Here is a 21,475-nt window from a genome sequence, read left to right as displayed (position 1 = left end):
CTACGCAGGACTTACATTTGTAGTGTCTGTGATACTGGTTTCCTTTTGTATCTGGAAATCATCCTACTACACGGGTCACGCTGTCATTTCTGCTTGATGTCTGTGGTCAACAAAAATGTAGAAGTAAAGGTATTGTCAATATTTACACACCTTGATTCAACAGGCACCCAGCTTTCCCAGACTGCCGACTGACAATTCAGCATAGATATGCAGGGATACATTCCCCACTACCATATCATTGGAAGATGTAATGCTAGCAACATAGGAACCCGGGTACCATCCGCTGTGATAGCGGTCACATTCACGGTCACTGAGCTTTCCTACAACAGATGCAAGAAAGAAGGGAGAAGCAGAATATTAACAACCTGATATGATGAATGTCTGTCAGTGGTTTCTATATACAGTGCTAGGCTACTTTCTCACGTAGTGGAAAAAAAATCTGCTATATTTCCGAATTAAAAATATATATATTGACATCAAAATCAGCAATGATGTTCACACATAATAAAAATTAGAAAGTCCCATTGATTCTTGTTAAAAAAAAACGCAGCGTTAAAAAAACACAAGTGTGTGGGAGCCCCAAGGTCTCTGTCACACGAGCGATGTGTTTTTACGCAGGTTGCATTGCATCATAAAATTGCATCAACGCTGCATTGTCGCAATCTAATTCCAAAAGGAATGAGCGTTTTCTTGTCCATTCACAAGGTTGTAGCACATGAATAGGACGCGGCAGGGGTGGTCGGCAGAATGGATCTTAAATATGAGCAGCTGTCTTCTGCAACGAGCGCCGGACCCAGGTAAACTCCCTCCCCCTCCTTTTTTTCAGCTGGGAATCTATGGGAGCGCCCTGTTATTTTCATCAAAAGAGAGGTCATGATCTATCTTTTGATGCTGCAAGGAAAAAATCGTGGCAATTTTTTCTTGCGACTAAAGAAAAAAAAATTAAAATGAAAAAAAATAACCCATGTAAATGTATGCATTGGAATCCAATAGCTTACATGGTCACGATTTTCCGGCCACGGTTTCTCGTGGCTGCGAGAAAAACCTTGTCTGAATGAGGACTTAGCCACAGGATTCCATTCATTATATTGAAATGAATGAAATCCGATGTGAATTTTCTGCAATAAATAGATCTTCGGATGTGAAAATCTGCAACATGATCCAAATACGCATTTACTAACATTATACGGCCCATACTTGCAGAAATTTTTCACCCCAAAATTCCACAACTACCATGTGATGTATAAAACCAGCCTTAGTGCAAACCATGCCAGTGCCCATATAGCGCCCACCTCAGAAATCTCAGTGCCCATTACTCTGTATACCATCCACTCATACAAACTGTGCTGATCTGCAGGAAAGCTGAGGATGCCCCCAGCGGAGGCCGAAACGTCACTTTTTCTGTACTTTTTACACCCAAATTAACAATAGTAAAGTGATGTTGATCTCCATGGGCTCTTTTCTACAGCATCTCTCCTGTCCAATGAACTTAAACTCATCCTCATGCCCCGTCCCCTAGGGGGCGCCCCTCCTGTCCACCCTTAATCAGACCTTGTCAGGACCCCAGGAGAATAAAGTTTTTCTGCTTGCGAGATCAGTCTTCTCGCTAGTGTAACTGTTCCCAGCTCACATGTACAGCTCTACAGACTCCCTTACTGAGTTCAAGCACGTTCAGCCTCCTAGTGCAGAATGCTGTGACTTGTGGTTCCACAGAGGTTACAGCTTCTTCTACTCATTTTAGCCTCTAAATAAAAGCAACCCCGCTTAACGCCTTCCTCCCTGCAGTGACACTGACCGCTACCTACCGCTGCGGCACTTCTCATCTGTCAGGCCGCCGTAAGGACGCTCTGTAGTCGTCATGACTCCCGCATACGTCACTGCCTGCGACCGCCTCCTGTCACATGGTCCGACTGGAGCGCATTATAATGACGTCAGCGTGGAATCTCCTGATGGAAGGCTGACAGCGCCGCGTGTGGTTCACTGGGAGAGAGTGCGGACTGTTCATACTGAGGTAACCTGCCGGAGTGAAGCGTCTATCACTGCCGCTTTTATACATTGTTCCCATGAGGGGGCGCTGTAACTGTTGTGGGCACTACAGGTGCAAAGTAGCTCCATTACAAATACTCACGTTGTCACTGGGGGGGGGAGAGACAATTGAAGCATTTTCTGTGGGTCACTATGATTATGATGATGCCAAAGTTATCTTTTTTTTTTTTTGTGCTACTTTTAAAAAGATCCTAGAAATGTAACTTTTTGTTGCCATCTTCTGACCGCCATAACTTAAAAAAAAAAAAGTTCTGTTGATGCAGCTGTGTAAAGGCTTGCTTTTTTGCGAAACAAGGTTGTTATTGCTACCATCTTGGTGTACATATGACTTTTGAGATCCCTTATTAAATGTTTTTTTTCTTGGAGACTGGGTGAACAAATTCTGATGTTTGTGTATTATTTATTCTTTTTCTGACACAATTTTTACTGTAGTACACATTTGCTGATGCCAAATGTTTTATTTTTGTTTTGCTTTAGGACCTATTATTTAGGGGGGGGGGGTGTTGTTGTGGTGTGTGTTTTTTTTTTTTTTTTTTTTTTTTTTTTTTTCTCATAATAAAAAAAGCTTTATACCACGCGGGCCCCCTGTCCATGGGCGTTGCGGTATCAGGTGCAGGAGCCGCAGACTGATCTCCGCGGTCAGCCTAATCTGCTAGATACTTTGACTGTGGAGAATCGAATTGATTTCTGCTCGTGGATACAGGCTGGCACTTTCCATAGTAACGCTATTAAAAAGCTTCAGATGGCATGATTCGCCAGCGATTTTACCACCGGCGAAATCACTGCCGTGGACAGGGGGCCTTATTTCCTTTCCTTTTTTTTTTTTTTTTGCTGAAGGGGACTCGAACTGGTGATCCTTTGCTTTTCTACAATATATTGCAGCACTACAATATACTATGCTGATGAAAATACGCTATTTCTGCAGTGCCAATGAAAGTGAATGCAGCGTCAGCACTCTTGTACAACCAGCACTCTATTCAGTCTCCTGTTCACTGTGGGATCCCTCTATTCTTAGGATCAGTGGGGGTCTCAGTGGTGAGACCCTTGATGATCAGCAAGTTATCCCCTATCCTGTGGATAGGACATAGCTTGCGATCCTGGTAGAATCCTTTAATAGGCAGAAATACATGGCAGCCCTCAGGGTGTTCATAAGGCCCCAGGCTGCCACGAAACCCAAATGGTACCACATGTTTTCATTGAAGGGGGGCCATTTGGACATTAAAATATCACTGTTAGAATTGACAGCAGCATTTACATGCTTAACAGCTGTGATCGGGTGTCAGCATTACATATATGGTGGGTGCCACCTTTTCCTCCAAAATAGAGGGTGTGCATTGGGGGCCGGGGGGGGGGGGCAGTGCCTCCATGCAAATATTTATTTTCGTAAATACTGGGGGGCTAGAGTGGTAAAAAGCTCAATACTAGCATCCCTAGTGACTTAGTTTTAAAGTTAGTGCTAATTTCACTGGTGGTATAGGGTAGTGAAGGCGTCAACAGGCAGGATCCCTGGTGGTGTAGGGCAAAGAAGGGGTGAGTGCAATTTTGCCATGGGGAGATGCTGACATACACCCAAAGCGGCTTATGGCTGCACGAATTACCGGCAAACTCATGCGGCCATTTACTTGCCATAGGTGTAGTTTTGGCTACTTTTCTCTGTGTTTAGGCAGACGGAGTTAGTGTGAGATCACTGTAATAAGAGCGCTTTTGGAGGGAAGGGGGGGTGGAAGTGTGCACCAGCCTCATGTTACCAGGTGGTCCCGGCACCTACTAGCCAGGTGACAACCCTAGATATAGTGGTAATGTAACTGTGTTGGGGGTTCACAGACCTGGAAAGACTTGTCCACGGCTGAGGTACACTACTGCTTGCTGGGGAAATTAATAAAGAAATGTATTGGGAATGTCAGCTCTATTCCTGTAATGTTAATAATTAAAGTGACTTTAAGCAAAACATGAATATTATTTTTAACGCTCCTATTCAATTTTCTCTTAAGAACCTCCCGCACCATGGAGAAGAAGAATAAGATGTTGGTTGTGGAAGATTTTGTAGAGTATCATCTTTTCCTGCTGCCTGGTGAGACAAGTGACCCTGCAAAGCTCAAACAGATTTTGCAGCGATACATAGAAGAAATACTCGCTAAACTAGCCCCCTTACTGGCTGATTACATCTGGCAGAACCAAGCATTTAACCTCAAGTATAAATCGAGAAAAGGTAAGAAAATACATAGAGACCAAGATTAAAGGGGTTTTCCAGGGAAATACTATTGATGACCTATCATCAGGATAGGCCATCAATAGTTGATCGGCCGGGGTCCGTCGCTTGGGACCCCAACTGATCAGCTGAGCGGGCACATGCTGTCAGCATTGCAAATACGCAGAAGTAAGAGCGGAAGTCGCTGCGCCGACCTCTGTGTAGTGGCCAGCACTTGTAACTGCAAGCATGGCTCTCATTGAAATCAACGGGCAACGGATTCTTGGTCATTCTTCGTTCCAAGGAAGATCGTTTGTGGATGAAAGTTCGTTCGTGAAAATAATATATATATTTTTTCTTTGACCAGCTATTGGACAAAAAGTTAAAGCGCGGCCGACTTGTTTCCAGATGAGGACTCTGTTATCGCTCAAACGATTATTCATTGTAAAATTTCACTTATTTTTTTTATTTTTTTTGCTAAAATTGGCCTTTTCTATCAACTTTATTGTAATGTGTATGTAAGTGTTACATTGTCTTGTTTCCCTTTCATTAGGTGATGTCCCAGCTCATATTGGAGGAATAACACATTTTGGTGATAACATAGAAGATGAGTGGTTTATAGTTTACCTAATCCAACAGATCACGGTGGACTTTCCAGACCTCGCTGCCCGGTACGGCAATTCCTGCTACATTTATATGGTGATCCAGCACTCCTAGTGAATGTGTGACACAGAGAGGATTTAACTAAATGCAACAAGTACCATTTACTAGTTGTGACATTTTCTTATTTGGAAATAAGATGCTAAATATTGTTGAAAATGCATCCAATCTACAACTGCAAAAGTTTTTACTTTTAGCTTCAAAAGTACCTATTGTTTAGGTTTGAAATGGGTTAAAAATTATGTAGTGATAAATTTCATAATATCTCAATTTGGGAGTCGGAGCTCTGACTTTCTGAATTTGAAGTGACCCTCCGGCGTTGCGAAAAGATGAATTTCTGGTACAGGAGGCAGAATGGGTATATTGCCTGCAGTTGTAGACTGGAGGGGTGGCTGAGAAGAGCAAGTTCTAGGTCCCATTTTTATCTGTCCAAGATGCCTGCAGCCGTTTTCCTAATGCACACTGTGCACTACTCAGTGATTGGCTAGTGCTGATCACGTGAGGAAGTCCAGCCAATCGGAGAGCAAGTATAGTGCATTGTTTGTCTAACACTACCAATGCACTGTGGGGGATTAGGTAGTGTGAAGATTGTGTCAGCCATCCTACTTACTACATGAAGATATGCAATATTACAAAATGGCAAAACGATAGGTAAACGTTAAAGAGTATCTCCAACCAAAAATATTAAGTGAAATGAGATTTTAGTGATCTACTATCTCTAAAGGTTGTAATCACCAGGTGTAACCTGCTCCCTCCAGAGATCCCAGTAAATACATTAGCGGACTGGAGGTGACCGGGTTATCCTGCCTCAGAGCTGCTCCCACCACACCAGATATGGTAGATCAGAGTCTAAGTCTGCTGCATGGTAAGGGTTATTGTACATGGGCGCATTTGGGATCTGTATTACACTGACCCCCAAATCCAATTGCTCTGCACTTCCACATAAAGAAAAACAAAGGAGCATACTCCATATTCTCCTTCCCCTGTTTCTATACTATACTGTATACAGTACAATATACACCAGCTGCATAGCACTACAGACTGCAGTATATTGGCAACTGTGCATTACACCATTGCAGCAAGATGAAGGAGCTCTGCCGCATCCAGCTTTATACTGTGGCCTGAAGTTAATGTTTACATGTTCTTTCCCTTAAGAATGACTGCTAAGAGGCTCCCAAAGGAAGCAGGGAGTCACCTGCAGGTAGGAGATGGAGGAAGGAGACTATGAAAAGGTTTCAAGTGTAATGTTTAACCATGTTAATTGGGGAGAAGTGTGTTTATCAATTTTTGTCCAACCACCTGGACCATCCAGGTCATAAGAACGGACATCTCGCGTTTCCCTGTATGAACAGAGCAGTGGTGGAGCATGCGGGCACTGCTGAGCACTGTACTCTGTTGTCCATGGCAGTCCCATAGAGATGAATACAGTAGTAGCACATCATCTGATAGGGAATAAGGTTAAGACTTGTCACAACCCCTTTAATGTCTGAGGTTCTGATGTTCCTCTTATATTTGCTGCAGGGTGGAGGACAACGATGGAGAGTTTCTGCTTATAGAGGCAGCTGATTTCTTGCCAAAATGGTTGAAGCCAGAAAATAGCGATAATCGAGTAAGTATATATATTTTTTTTCTTTATGGACCTCTTTAAAAGAGTTGGACCAAAAGCAGCTTTTATCACCTATTTACAGGATAGGTGATAAGTCTGATAGTTGGGACTCTCCAATGAGACCCTCACTGATCCGAAGAATGGAGGACCCTTACACACCGCCGCCACCACCACCACTACTAGAGTAGTGGTCACACATGCATGGCACCGCTCCATTTATCTTCAATTGGACTGTTTGGAATAGCCAAGCACTTGTACTTGACTATTTCTGTAAGCCCCATTGAAACTAATAGAGCCCACCGCACGAGTGACTACCACTTCACTCAATCTGACGTCACTGCAGGTGGGTGCAGTGAACACTCTAGTAATAGAAACTGGGAGATGCTTAATCCCTGTTCCTGGTGGGGGCCTTACCTGTAGAGAGGTGAGAAGTCATTGTTGGTACAACCTCCTATAAGGCTGTGTTAACACACTTGGAGCCCTATAAGTGCTGTTAAACATATCATATTAACCCCTTAGTGACGAGCCATACATGTTTTCACATCCTGGGCATGTGGGCTTTAATCTACAGGGCCGTAAAAACACACTGGTACTGTAGACGAAAGCCCCAGGGTCTGCATGTGACAGCTCCCTGCTATCTGCTGCCAAAGGTAGGCGATAGCAGGGAGCTGTCATGGGGGATGGGGCTGTGGTGTGGATAAAGGTTAAAAAAAAAAAAATAAAAGTTAGTTGCATCTCCCCTCGCGGATTGGATCTGCACATGCGCGCTAAAGGCAAAATGTTGGGCGATCATTTAAAAGTTTAAAAAAAAAAAAAAAAAAGTGAAGTTTAATCTCCCCTCACTGACGCAATCAGTGAGGGGAGATACAACTTCTTACCGGAAGCCTGTGCATTTCAACCTTGCCGTGAACCTCCTCCGCGACTTCTGCGCATGCACAAGAGCCAGGGAGGGCCCGGAAAATTTAAAGTCTCCTTTCTCACAGCTATCAAAGGTAGCCGAGAGCCTGTAGCAGTGACTGGTGGCCAATGTTGAGCGGTCCCCGGTCATGTGATAAAAAGGTAGCGCTCAACCTTAGGCTCGTCTCACACAAGCAGATAGGAATTGCAGATTCCACATGCGTTTGATTTGTGGTAATACACGGATCAATCAAATGCATTGGATTACACAATTTCACTCACATTAGCGGGTCGGAATTACGTAATCCACTCGCAGAAAACAGAACCCTGCATGTTCTATTATAACGTGGATATCTGTGACCTAGAGCTCATTGTTCTCTATGGTCGCTGATAAACTCGCAACCCACACATTGCATTGGGGCTGCGGCTACCTGCATCATCGCTAAGTGACAATGCGGGAAATACAAAAAAAGTGTGCTGCACATGACCACCTGTGTGAGTACACAAGCGGATTCCACATACGGCTGTGTGAGCCCATCATTATTCAGACCGCTACCTGTAATATGCAATTTACAAGAAGCCCTGAGACCGCTCGTATTCCTGCAGTTCCAGGAGCAGCTTGTTGAGCGCCTTCTGTGTGAGACTGCTGTACCTTAGCAAGCTTACAAAGCCTCACAGAGGCCACTTGTTACACCTCATCCCCACCGCTGAGGTCATGAAATACCCGCCAAAAAGGGTCGGGTTTGAAGCAAGCATGGGAGGAGGAGGAATACCTGGTTTTATTGCCCTATGTGCCAATCCCAACCAGGCCTTCGTAATTACCATTATGAGATGTACCACACGGTTTTACATTATCACTTTCATCTAAGATATAGAGGGTGTGAAATGTGAGGGGGGGGGGGGGGATTAATTTAAGGGAGTCCATTTTTTTTAATTTATTTATTTTTATTTTATTTTTATTTTTTTTTCTTTCTTTCTGCACAAGTGAGCAATGGTTCCTGGAATCTATCCAGTTGTGCCCTGAAATCCAATCGGTGTTCCCTCCATTATAGGCCTAGGCATGTGTACTATAAATAGATCGGGGCTACAATGGGGGTATTGCTGAACACAGAAGAACTAGCGCTATAAAACTTGGGGTGAATCTCCCCAGTTTTCAGTCTTTCCTGCTTGAAACAAAGGACACTGTCATGAAAGTGACATGGGGAAAAAAAAATATTTTTCACATGCTTTATAATAAATTTTGCTAAAAACTGTGCGGTCAGAATGCTCAGTACATGCCTAGATAAATGGGCTAAGGGCTCTTGATTTTCAAAATCGGGTCACTTGTCGGGGGCGATCTATCGTTTTGGCACCTTGAGCGCTCTAAAATTGAGCAATGGGGCCTGCAATTTATTCAGTTATGCCCTGAAAGTTAAAGGGTGTTCCCTCCATTATAGGCCTAGCCATGTGTCCTATAAGCAGATTAGGGCCACAATGGGTATGTTTCTGAACACAGGACAAACAGTCATTTTGGGGTGCAAATCCTCATTTTTGAGTGCACTATAAAAAAATAAACTGTCTTTAAAATGACATATTTGCAAAAAAAATTTTTTCCTACTCAAAATTGCATTACTCCAGAAAAAACCCCAAAATGGGGGGTCAAAATACTCATGACACCCATCAGTGAATGCATTAAGGGGTGTATCATTTATTTATTTTTAAATGGGGTAATTTGTGGGGATATATATGATTCTGACACCTAGGAGCCTTTTGCAATCTTGGCTTGGTGTAGGAAAACAAGATGTTTCTCAAAATTTTAATAACCAATGTTAACTTTGTATGTCTCCTAAAGGGTTAAAAAAAACTAAGGTTTTTCAAATGTGCGTCCAGAATAAAGTAGACGGATAGAAAAATATCTTATCCAAAATTTGTACGGCATGTTTGCACATATTTGACATTTGCAGGTGAAAGTGTATAAAAAAAAAAAAACACAAAAAAACCCATTTTTTTTAATTTATTTTTTTATTTTTTTCTTTCAAAGTTTTCACAATTTTGGTGCTTTTTAATAAATCTTTACCATCTAAATCAGGGGTGCCCAACTCCAGTCCTCAGGGACCACCAACAGGCCAGGGTTTCAGGATATCCTATAGTAAGAACACCTGTGGCAAGGTCTGAGGCACTGACACAATAATTATATCACCTGTGCAACACTAAGAAAATCCTGAAAACATGACCTGTTGGCGGTCCCTGAGGACTGGCGTTGGAGAACACTGATAGGCAAAACAATGTGGCAAAAACTGACAATCACTTGGCTATGCAAAACCTCTACGGTGTTATTCCATGTTAAAGTGACACGTTAGATTTCCAAAATTTGGCCTGGTCATTAAGGTGCAAACAGGCTTGGTCACTAAGGGGTTATCTATAGCCCGTCTGCAAGGGGGAAAAGCATATTTAACAAGTCATCCTCTACTGAGTGGCGTTGATTTTTTTTTTTTTTTTTTTTTTTTTCTTCTCTAGGTCTTTTTTCACCGTGGAAAACTGTGCATTATACCATTGCAGCAAGATGAGGGAGATCTGCCTGATCCAGCTTCTAGTATGAACGTATCACAAGCCTTGATGTTACTTTCTGCCCATCCGGACTCCTTCCCAGCAGCAGAGTCTATTGCTAGAGCTATCAAAAAGCGAATACAAGGGTATTTAATTTGTTTGTTCACTTTTTGTCTTGCTCTGTTTTATCTGCATTTCAGACTATATAGACTTAGTTCATTAATCCTAAAACATATTGTGAATCTTTTTTTTTTTTTTTTTCCTTCCATTAATTTTAAGAGCCACTCTGGTAACTTATTTTTTTACTTCATGATACCCCCCAGTATATCTATGTCAGCTAGCATTACATTGGTTGGTTTCCTTTCTGTTTTAACACTTCCTGGACTCCTCCTTCTCAGGTCATGTGATCTCCTCCTGACCACCTGAGAATTGCTTGGCTTTAGGTTTCTCTGAAAAAGTTAGTTTTTTTTTTTTTGTTTTTTTTTCTGTCAGCATAACTTCTGTATGATGCACCCTGCCACACAAACTGTTTAGAGTGGGACACAAACTCCTACTGCAGTTACAGCTGATGATTAGAACATCCTGTTACAGTTTTATAAGGGAGATGACCGTTCCGCTTCCTGACTTTATACTTATGGTCTGTAGCTTGTTTAGATAAATATAGAAGGTAAGGATAATTACAGTGTCCTCTCAGTAGGCAGAGATGGTACAGGCTGTAGCTGGTAATGTGATGTTCTAATGTAGATTAATAACACAGAATAGTGAAAGAAAGCGGGTATAAATTGCAACCACAAGATGGTGCCTCATAAGCATCCGACAAAAGGCTGCACTGCATGGAAGTGACTGCAGTATACAGACGAGTCATCCAGAGTTGTGACAATCCAGTAAGTAAAGGCCCATTAACACGAGCCGATGATAACTAAAAGGCAATCGTTTTAGCAATAAACGTTGCGTCGAAATGTGCACCCATCGTGCACTGCTAGCTGACCGTTAAATTCAGGCCGAACTAAAAATTGTCAGTCAGCCTTAGCAGCAGCTCTCCACGGGGAGTGCTAATAGCATTGTTTCCCACTGAAGAATAAAGGATCTGAGCGCAGATAAGAGCGCTCCGGCTATTAACTGCATTCAGCTATGGCTTCATTTACACACTTAATTGCTCTTAAGTAGCTGAGTAGCTACTTGAAAGTTTATGCAAAATGATCGCTCAAAGCTGTCACTCAAACGGTTGTTTGAGAGATCATTGGCCCCTGTAAACCAGGCTTAAGGCAGGGATGGAAAAATGTGGTTTGCCGTAGTGGCCCTTTAATTCACTTAGTAAAAGGAATTTCACTTGTGTTTAAGCCAATGAGCATCTACAATAATCAGACTTTGTAATATACTTTGGCCCATAAAAGGGGTCATCAAATGCACTATTAGGTGGGTTGCTGCCCCCCCCCCCCCCCCCCTCTGTGTGCCAGGACAATCAGCTGGTCACAATGGATGTGAATGCAATGCCCTGTGGAATCTATCGTGTTTTACCAAATGCTGCCTGCTTTCTATCTTGACTAGCTTACACATTATGGGGTGGTATTGTATGCTCATGCTGCCGCCAACCTATGAGTTATTAGGGCAAATGAATGTCCCAAAGAAGGGAGGTCCCACTCCGGAGGACCCCACCAGACCATGTATAACCTGAAAATGTACATCCAGCCCTAAACCACCTAACTCCCGCTTCTCCAGGAGATAAAGCTGCAGGACCAATGGTGATCACCCAGCAGGTTCTCATCTAGCACAGGGGTTATCCACACGGGATTACTCCTTTGTATGAGTGTATTCCGTACATTCTGTTGCGCACTGTTCTATATATTATATTTTACTACTACAACTCCGATTTAGCTATTAACTAATAATTTAACAGCATAGTGTTCCTAATTTGTTTTCTTAATTGATCTAATTTACAAATATTCTTCAGGTACCCTGAAAAAATCAAGGACACATTTCATCGAGCCCATTGTTTGGTTCCTGCTGAGATCAAAGCTATATTAAAGGAGCGGCCTCAGTTGGTATCAGCAGCCATCCAAGCGTTTTACCTCCGAGATCCTATTGACCTAAAATCCTGTCGCATATTTCATCATTTCAGACCTGAGAGGCGAGTGCTCACATCGGTAAGACTGCTTCATTTATTCTGTGTTCGTCTCCATTCCTTCATCTGATCGCCCATTATGTCTCAGACATTACTCTTTAAAGGGAACCTGCCACCAGGTGTGTGCTGCCTGAACCACGAACTCCATGAACCCAGGACAGAGGTGCCCATCTGTTTTATTCTACAACGCTGCTGTTTTTCAGAAAGAAACACTTGAAAGTTTGACTTGGAATTTGTTGGAATGGAGCTCCAAATCAAAGAGGCGGGCCGCACTGGGCTCTCTCTGCCTGCCTCATGTAGACTGACATCCCTCCCCATATACACAAGTAGGGGTAGGGTAGAGGAGCTGTCACTCTTGATGTAAGCAGGAAGAGCTTGGTTTGGCCCGCCTCTTTAACTCAGGTCCGTTCCAACTGAGCTCCAACTTAAACCTCTTAGGCTAACTTCAAACAGTCGGGTACGATATGGGGCTGTTAATCCTGCCCCCATATCACGCTCGCCGTCCATGTGACAGCTCGAGAATGCCAGGGGTTTTTATGTGAAAACAGCCTTGCATCACTTTGGGGATGAAGGGTTCCTCCGGCGTGGCTCTTGACAACCCACGGCAGAGGATAATGGATAATTGAGTTCTTCCATTGCTTTCAATGGGGCTGGCGCTGCTGCCACCAGACCCATTGCAAACAATAGGGCTGCAAAGTGAGATCACACAGCCAGATTTTATAATATATAAACCCCCCATTGCATTGCCATGTGGAAACCATCGCTCCTGTGTATGAACCCATCTTGCAACGTACAAATCTTGCCGACCTAAGTGGTTTTTTTTTGTTTTGGTTTTTTTCTGAAACACAGCAGTGTTACAAAATAAAACGTACGTGGACCGAAGGGCATATCAGGCCTGGGTTCACTCTGCCCGTGGTTCAAGCAGCATAATCCTAGTGACACACTCCCTTTAATTGTACATTTGTCTTATGGATGCCTCCGTCTGTCATTTACAGGTGACATTTACAAAGTGTTTATACGCTCAGCTCAACCAACAGAAGTTCCATCCTGACAAGCGCAGTGGATATACCCTTCCTGCGCTCTCACATCCAAAGTACAAGGCAATGGAGCTCGGAATGAAGCTGGTAAATGGTGTTTTATTTGGTTTTTGTACCCATCTGGAAAAAAGACCTTATACCTCCTATCTGATCTAATAAGGTAGCTGTTTGCACCAATACCCATTATCACCTGTCCAAAGCATGGATGATAAATGTGAGAAGTGGGGACTTGCTGTTTCCTTACAGAATGTATACCCTGTTTCTCCAAAAATAAGACGGTGTCTTAAATTAATTTTGCTCCCAAAGATGAGCTAGGTCTTTTTTCAGGGGGATGTCTTATTTTTACATGAAGAAGAATTTACATTTATTGTTGAAGAGAACATCTATTATATACTGTACAGTAGTTGTCATCACAAACCAGCATAACCAGACAAACTGGGAATCCTATCGGGCATTTCTTGTTCCTACCATTATTTCCTTGTACAACAATCTATGGTGCATTTACCGATCCTGATATTTATGAACACAAAGCAAGATTTATTCAATGACAGTCATGCCATCATCTTCTGGAACATCATAACAATCCAAACCCTGAATTTCTTGTGACTCCATTTCTTTCAGAATCATTGGCCCAAATCTCTCATGTCTAGCAATAGCACTGTCCTTAAATGAGTACTTCTTGTCTTGCCTGACTCACACACAGCGCCACAAGGAATAAGGGCTGTAAAGTACCCGACTCCCACACACTGTCTGGAGACTGTAACGATCACCCACAGCAGTTCCTGGACCACTTGTACAGCAGGGACGGTGTTGCAGCTTCCGGCCACAAGGAGGAGCTCATCACAGCAGGCTTGCACAGCAGAGACAGAGCTAGGTCTTACTTTCAGGGGAGGCCTTATATGTAGCACTTCAGCAAAACCGCTACTAGGTCTTATTTTCGGGGTTGTCTTATTTTCTGGGAAGCACGATAGTCTTTTAGACCAGCTATCGCTTTATACAACTCCTCCTCGCAGCGGTCATCCTGGCACAGAGGGGCACAATCCAGTATAACCTGCTGTGATTGATGCTTTTCACTGTATACATTGTAATACTAAGAAAAGTGCCGATCACAGTTGGTGAGTGGCACCTCCTGAATACAGTTGTCCTATGTCATGCCTGACTATGCAGCTTGCTTATGTAAGTGATCCAAAACTACATAATGTTGCCCCATAAGGGACAGGCCACTACAGTCTGCGTATCTATCACTACTTTAAACTGCTCTTAGTGAGGACCACGTAAAATACGTTACAGGTTCTCTTTAGGCCCAATGTCCGCGGGTGGATTTGATTTGCCGAATCTGCACGGGGCACCCACATGGAGGATCCACAGTTCAAGCCATTGATATGGAAGCATGGGTGTCCGCACTTTAATTTACACATGCAGATTTGTTTTCTGGATTCTGCATGCGGAAAACAAATTGCAGCATGATCCATTTTAGTGCAGTTCCTGCACGGACTGCTTCCATTGAATTCAATGTAAGCCGTCCTATCCACGGCCTGTCTGCAGTTGACTTTGCGGGAAGAGATCTGGTGTGCGCCGGCTGGCACTTCGCACACATCCGCAGTACAGAAGAAAGAAGACCCGGACAGGTAAGCGGGATCGCCGGCTGCAGGTAGGGTTGGATTCCACTACAGGCTCCCACATGCGGACTCCGACCCAGCCCTGGACATGAGGCCTTAAGTATATCTGAGCTCACCCTTATATCCCTGTGTTGGCTTTCATTAACTTTCGACTTGCAGCACAAAGTATTAGATGCAATATTCTAACTACAGTATATACTAATTGTGCTTCAGTTGCACACAGGTGAGATGATGTTGCACATTCTCATGGTGTCCTACATTGTATGTTATTGGCACTTAGTTATAGAAGGAAGCATTTCCTTTTCCGAACGTCTTGGAATTGCCTCTTGTGAATGTGTGGTTCTTTCAGTGGTTCCTGACATCAAACCTCTTCTTCATTTACCTGGTTTTCCATTAGGCACACGGTTTTGAGATCTTGTGTTCCAAATGTGCTGGGTCTGACGCATCTGACACACGGCCTCCTTCACAGAGCCCGCTCTGGACTGGATTCTTAAGCAACTTGAAAAAGAATGATTTCTTTAAGGTATTAAAAATGTTAATTCTTCACCTATATTATATCACTACAGTGACTATACTGCTTGTTTCTGGTGAGGATTATCTGCACACAAAGCAAAAAATAAAAAAAATGTAGGAATAATGGTATAAGCAAATATGGCCTGTTTTCTGTACTGTGGGTCTTTTTATTTTAGTCCTTGCATTATTTGGTATTCCTTTTTATGAGGTATATGAAATGTCCCACACAGCACCTGAATCTCATTAATTCATCAAAATAACATCCTTAACAATTTTACGATCAAAGAAGTTTTTCTGGCACTATGCTATTGCTGACCTGCCCTCAATAACTGACTGGTGGGGTCCACCACTCGGGATCCCCACCGATCAGCTGATTGAAGAGACTGCAGCACCCTGAGTGCTGCAAACCTCTTCTTAGGCCAGGGATTTTACATTCATTGGTCACGTGGCTTCAGAGCAGCTCCGTCCCATTCAAGTGAATGAGACTGAGATACAATACCATGCACAGCCGATATACAATGTACAGCACTGTGTCTCTTATGGGCTGAAGTGACTGCAGCAATCGCCGCTGTCTCTAATCAGCTGATCGGTGGGGATCCTGAACTGCAGACCTCACTGATCAGTTATTGATGACCTAGCCTAAGGATGGGGAATCAGTAGTTTAGTCCTAGAGAACCCCTTTAATTAAAGTGGAATTATGAGTAGAGGGCTGTCAGCAGCAAGGGCAGGATTCATAAAGGTGTTTTCCATGAAGGTCCACTTACCTTTTAGGATGGGACATTGTGTGATTGATGGTGTACTGGGGTTGGACACCCACTGATCCAATATATTGGTGGTATATTCTAAGGATAGGCTATCTGTGTATATTCCCCACAAACCCCTTTTTAAAAGGGCACTAAATTTTCAGATAACGTCTGCTCATCTAATAGTCTGTCTCATCAATCTTCTAATATAGTTTTATTAAAATGTTGTTGTCTTACCACAGTAAATCAAGTATGAAGTGATTTGCCACTAGGGGTCTCCCTTCCTGCTCCTCTGTAATCCACTCTCTGTTGTTTAGGTACTGAGCTTCTGTAGTACTAGGGAAGCTAGGACATTTGCTTAGCTGTGGGAGAGGGGCTATCTTCACAGGCTCACTCCCTGTACTCACATGCTGACAGATCTGCAATTTTCACAATCTTTGCATCTTCTGCTGTATGTGTACACATTATAGTAGGGTTACTAATAGAGATGAGCGAGTATACTCGCTAAGGCTAACTACTCGAGCGAGTAGTGCCTTAGTCAAGTATCTGCCCGCTCATCTCTATAGATTCGGCTGCCGTCGGCGGGCGAGGAGCGGTGGGGAGGAACGGAGGGGAGATCCCTCTCTCACTCCCTTTCCCCCCTGCTCACTCCCGCAACTCAACTGTCACCCGTGCCTGCAGGCAAATCTTTAGAGACGAGCGGGGAGATACTCGACTAAGGCACTACTCGCTCGAGTAGTTAGCCTTAGCGAGTATGCTCGCTCATCTCTAATTACTAAGCGTTTGGTCAGAATGTCTCTGAATACCCATCTCTTACAATTGTCCTGGGAAAGCAAGAGGGGTGGGTATTCAGATACTCTGCGGATTTGACCAGAGACAGAGCAATGCAGCATGGGAAATGAGGTAAAGGATGTACAGGACAGTGAACTACTGGCAGAATGTTAAGCTTTCGACACCCCCTGCCTGAAAGAGGATTTTGGGCAGCAGACAAGTGGGGGGTGGGGGTGGGGAGGGAGAAGACCACCTGAAAATCAGTACATAAAAATGTAAAACTGGGTGCAAACAGCAAATGAGTGGGTAAGAAGAACCTGGTGTATTTTAGAAAACTTGTTGAGCACTCGAGTTTGCTTTTTAAAGTAACATAACTGGGATGTACATGCAAATGTTGTAGAGCAGAGAAGAAGAAAGTTTTCAGTCCCTTTGTGGAAAAGCTAGCCAAAATTTAAAGGGGTTGTCTTACTAGTAAATATAGTTTATTTTTCATCATCTGTACAGTAAATATTTGCCACTTGCATGCATTGAAAAATGATATTTATATAGTATGGCACCATCTGGTGTTCAGAGTGTACATCCACCCAATGAACTCCTTGCTGTAGGACACACACATTTAGTCACTCTTCCCACTGCCAGTTTCTCATGCCTGTTCTCGGTATAGTGATCCTCTGTTCACGTAAAGGCCGGTTGTCCGCTTGTAAATCGTTGACGGTCAACCTTAGGATTAGCCATCAATAATCGACCAGCTATTTGCCAAGCCGATGCACTCAGAATCATTGAATTGGAAGTGACCTCCAGGGTCATCGGGCCCAACCCCCTGCTCAATGCAGGATTGTAGCATGCCTCCTGCACTAGGCTGGTTTCTGCAGTAAGCAGACAGCTCTGTTATTAGTGCAGTGGCCCAGCTTTGGTATTATAGGCAAAGTTCTCATTCACGTCAATGGGAACTTTGCCTGTAGGACCAAGCCTCACCACTACAATGGGCATGGAGCTGTCTGCTTCCTGCAGAAATAAGGTCCATGCATGAGCAAAGAGGTCCAACAAAAACAGCTGGTCGGCGAGGATCCTGTGTGACAGATTTCTGCTGATTTTACTATTGATGACCTATCCTGCAGATAGGCCCTCATTAGTTTATAAGTGGACAATCTTTTTAACAGCAGTCCATACTGACTGCATCTATTCTGCATGGCATGGAAGTACCGGAGCCTATACACGGCAAAATATGCCTCTTTTGCTCCAGAGCTTCATTCTAAGTCAAACTTTATTAAAGTGCACTTATTCTGGGCAGTTTAGAAGACTTTCAGAGGGCACAGTGCTTGCCTATCCCGGGTCTATGCCATCTGTGGTTTGGGCACCATGGAGCTGGTGACAGGTTCCCTTTAAACCCTGCACTAGACATAATACAGTGTATACATTTAGGAGTGTTCTTTTAACCCCTTAAGGATGTAGCTTTTTTTTTTTTTTTTTTTTTTTTGGTGTCTGAAGACCTTCTCTATGACTGTGTGTCACTTCTAGGGTGAAATGGAGGGATCAGCACAATATTGTGAACTTATGAAGAAAGCCGAGATTTACTTCCAGCAGTCAGTATACAAGCCGGATAGGTAAGCGTTTTACTGAAACAATATAATCTATAGTAATAGTGGAAATGTTTGAGGCTAGTATGAGGCCAGATTATCGAATACCATGAACTGTCATACAGAAGATGACGAGGCAGACCGAGTACAACTGCTAACCCAGTAACTCAGCTGTTTGTAGATGATGGGTAAGTCCGTGGCGCACAAACCTGCACACTAGTGTCATGTCAGCTCTGTCGTGTTTTGGGGAAATGAAGAGCAACTAGGAAAAGCATCTATCACTGGGGGAAGGGATTGTGAGAATGTGGTACAGAAGTACAATCCATAGATTTCAATGACAATTGTGTAATGCATTATGATGGCAGCACAGAGGAATTGCATACTTGCCCTAAGGTTGTCTTGTAGAAAGCGTGATGTAACCACCATTGTATCATTTCACCCAATCTTATTGATTTCACCCAGTTCAGCAATCCTGAGTCCAGGTGAAGAAGTTCTGAAGTTACTGAGCACCCTGACTGTTAACATGGATGACATGAAGAAAGAGGAGGCTCATCTTCCTCCAGATGAAGGTAAGTGTCATCATCCGAAGCTTAAGACCAGTAACATGGCTCACGGTTTTTGAGAGACGTAGATTATATATGTAAGTCCTAATGCTAAGGGCCTTTTAAAGTGGATCTGTTAATTGTATACGCTGCCAGTGATTCTGTATGTACATAGCAGCCTGTCAATCTTGAACGCTCCCCTCATAAATACAGCAGACTCCTAGCTGTCCAACTGTATGATTCCATTGCTTGTATTAGCCGAACAGCAGAACATATTTTGTAATATACTTCTCTTAGGCCAGCACAATACCTGGTGGAGAAACTCAGCCTGATATTGTGCTTGCCGATGTGTGACTCTTCATGGCAATGCAAACGTGTTTTTTAATTTAAAAAAAAAAATAAAAAATCGCATTGCATCACTTTTGTGAAATTGCGATCCTCATACGTGTGTTAAGATTGCTCGTCTTTCACGTTGACTTCACTAGGAAACCTTGTATTGCACAGCATGCAAGTGACATGCGATGTCTTCTAAGGTCCTATTGAAAACAATGGGCGAGGCGTGCTGAGGCAGCACCGAGAGATAGAACGTGCTGCGGCACTGCAAGGAAGAAAATCGCTTGTGGAAACGAATCTATTCAAAAGAATGAATTCCATATTTGTGAGTTTTGTGCGGGTCACACAAAACTTGCACAAGAATATAGTTTGCGTGAATGTCCCCCTATATAAGGCAGCATATTCTGACTTTCTCACATTGTAACCAAAGCATTTAGGGACACTATTGTTGTAGTGCAGAGTAACTTGTTTGTTTCGCTTGAAGATGACCGCTGGTTGGACTTGACGCCCGAAAAGTTGGGACAAATCTTACAAAATGCTGCAGGTTCAAAGGATTTTGCCACGGAGAGTGAGGAGCAGTACAACTTGTCGGAAGTGACTGACAGCGTGAAGGCATTTATGACAAAAGTGTCTTCACATGAAGGAGCGGAGCTGCCCTGGTTTGTATAGTCCTTTTGTGTTCTACAGTATCATGCCTATATATTCCAGGCCTTACATTGCCTTACTTAACCCCTTGATGACGCCCCTTCTCCCCCCCCCCCCCCCCCTTAAAAAAAAAAAAATCATAACTTCTTTTATTTATCCATCAACATCGCTGTATGAAGGCTGTTGTTTTTTTTTTGTTTTTTTTTTTTGTGGGACGGATTGTATTTTTTAGTGCGTCTTGTTTCTACGGCGCACAAACTGCAACAAAAAAACGACATAACTTTATTCTATGGGTCAGTACGATTGCTACGATGCCAAACTTCTTTTTTTTTTTTTTTTTTGGACGACTTTCACCGTGTGGCGTAAATAGTACACTATTTTGATCGGACTTTTACGGGACACGGCGATGCCAACTATGTATTTTTCTTTTAGGATTAAGATTTTTTTTCCTATTATAGACATGGCAAAAGGGGGGTGATTTAAAACTTTTATTACTTTTTTTTTTTAGCCCTTCACAGAATAGACAAACTAGATAAAACCTAGTTTTATTAGTAATAAGATTTTTTTTTTTTTAGTGCTAGGACAAACACAGAATACCTTGCCCCACGCTCACAAAATTGTGTTCATAAAGGCAAAGCAGTATGCGGGAATAATTCACAATTGAGGGTCAGTAATTCACCATAACCAACTAATGTGGGGAATTATGTACCCCTCAGGTTAATTTCCCACTGCAAGTTTGATAGAAAAACTAAGAAAACTTATGGATAGACTTATTGCATAAATTCAACATCTGGGGAAGAGATATTCCTGAAAGCTAGAGGTATAAACTAGCAATCTCCCTTTCTAACGCATAGGAGATGCACCTTGATTCTTAGTAGAGATGAGCGAACCTACTCGTTTCGAGTAATTACTCGATCGAGCACCGCGATTTTCGAGTACTTCAGTACTCGGGTGAAAAGATTCGGGGGGCGGGGGGAAGCGTGGCGGCGCGGAGGGTAGCAGCGGGGAACAGAGGGGAGCCCTCTTAACCCCAAAGAGGCTGCTAACGTTGTCTATCTAAGATAAAGTTTGCTACGGCGCAAAATAATAAAGGTGAGATTGAGCCTGTAACCTTGATGGTAGGCTACAGGCATCTGACCAGACTCCTTAATGCCTGTAGCCTACCATCAAGGTTACAGGCTAGATCTCGCGCTAACCCGTGTGAATGCACCCATCCTCACACACAATTATTTCTCCTTTGCCAAAGAGATATTCCTGCAACTCACCGGAACCGCCATGGGCAGTAAAATGGCACCACAATATGCCAACCTTTTCATGGCAAAACTGGAGAGTGACTTTCTGGCCTCCTGCCCCAGCAAACAATTGGCCTACTTCCGCTGCATTGATGACATCATGATCATCTGGACCCACACCAAGCAAGAATTAATAAAATTCCATGAGAGATTCAATGCATTCCACCCTACCATAAACCTGACATTAAGCTACTCGTATACTGAAATCAACTTTTTGGAGACTACCATAAAGGTTTCAAACCACTCAATACAGACATTTCTACACCGAAAACCGATTGATCGGGCCGCATACCTCAGATGGGACAGTTCACATCCTAAACACATCAAAAAGTCCATCGTCTACAGCCAGGCCGGATCT

At 43.2% G+C, this 21,475-nt stretch overlaps 2 protein-coding genes across 5 annotated transcripts in view; one reads left to right on the top strand and one right to left on the bottom strand.

Annotated features, from left to right (window-relative positions):
- Positions 1–1,867, bottom strand: part of FAM149B1 (family with sequence similarity 149 member B1) — a 43,184-nt gene extending 41,317 nt beyond the window's left edge. For all 4 annotated transcript variants that reach the window (XR_010792602.1, XR_010792603.1, XM_066600588.1 and 1 more), the window contains exons 1-2: positions 1,806–1,867; positions 16–100 (exon numbers count right to left, since the gene is read on the bottom strand). Coding sequence is in view for 2 of the 4 variants with exons in the window: in XM_066600588.1 (XP_066456685.1) it covers positions 16–62 (47 nt within the window). In the remaining 2 variants the exon portion in view is untranslated. The remainder of the gene's footprint in view (positions 1–15; positions 101–1,805) is intronic.
- A 48-nt stretch (positions 1,868–1,915) lies between these two features.
- ECD (ecdysoneless cell cycle regulator) overlaps positions 1,916–21,475 on the top strand; it is a 32,286-nt gene continuing 12,726 nt past the window's right edge. The window contains exons 1-11 of the mRNA XM_066600586.1: positions 1,916–2,011; positions 4,038–4,255; positions 4,788–4,905; positions 6,416–6,503; positions 9,894–10,069; positions 11,875–12,067; positions 13,041–13,169; positions 15,099–15,224; positions 18,247–18,332; positions 18,768–18,874; positions 19,665–19,839. Coding sequence (XP_066456683.1) covers positions 4,051–4,255; positions 4,788–4,905; positions 6,416–6,503; positions 9,894–10,069; positions 11,875–12,067; positions 13,041–13,169; positions 15,099–15,224; positions 18,247–18,332; positions 18,768–18,874; positions 19,665–19,839 — 1,403 coding nt within the window. The 5' untranslated portion in view covers positions 1,916–2,011; positions 4,038–4,050. The remainder of the gene's footprint in view (positions 2,012–4,037; positions 4,256–4,787; positions 4,906–6,415; positions 6,504–9,893; positions 10,070–11,874; positions 12,068–13,040; positions 13,170–15,098; positions 15,225–18,246; positions 18,333–18,767; positions 18,875–19,664; positions 19,840–21,475) is intronic.

This window comes from Eleutherodactylus coqui, chromosome 4 (genome assembly GCF_035609145.1).
Source record: "Eleutherodactylus coqui strain aEleCoq1 chromosome 4, aEleCoq1.hap1, whole genome shotgun sequence".
In the NCBI taxonomy this organism is placed as follows: Eukaryota; Metazoa; Chordata; class Amphibia; order Anura; family Eleutherodactylidae; genus Eleutherodactylus; species Eleutherodactylus coqui.
This window is presented reverse-complemented; position numbering and strand designations above follow the sequence as displayed.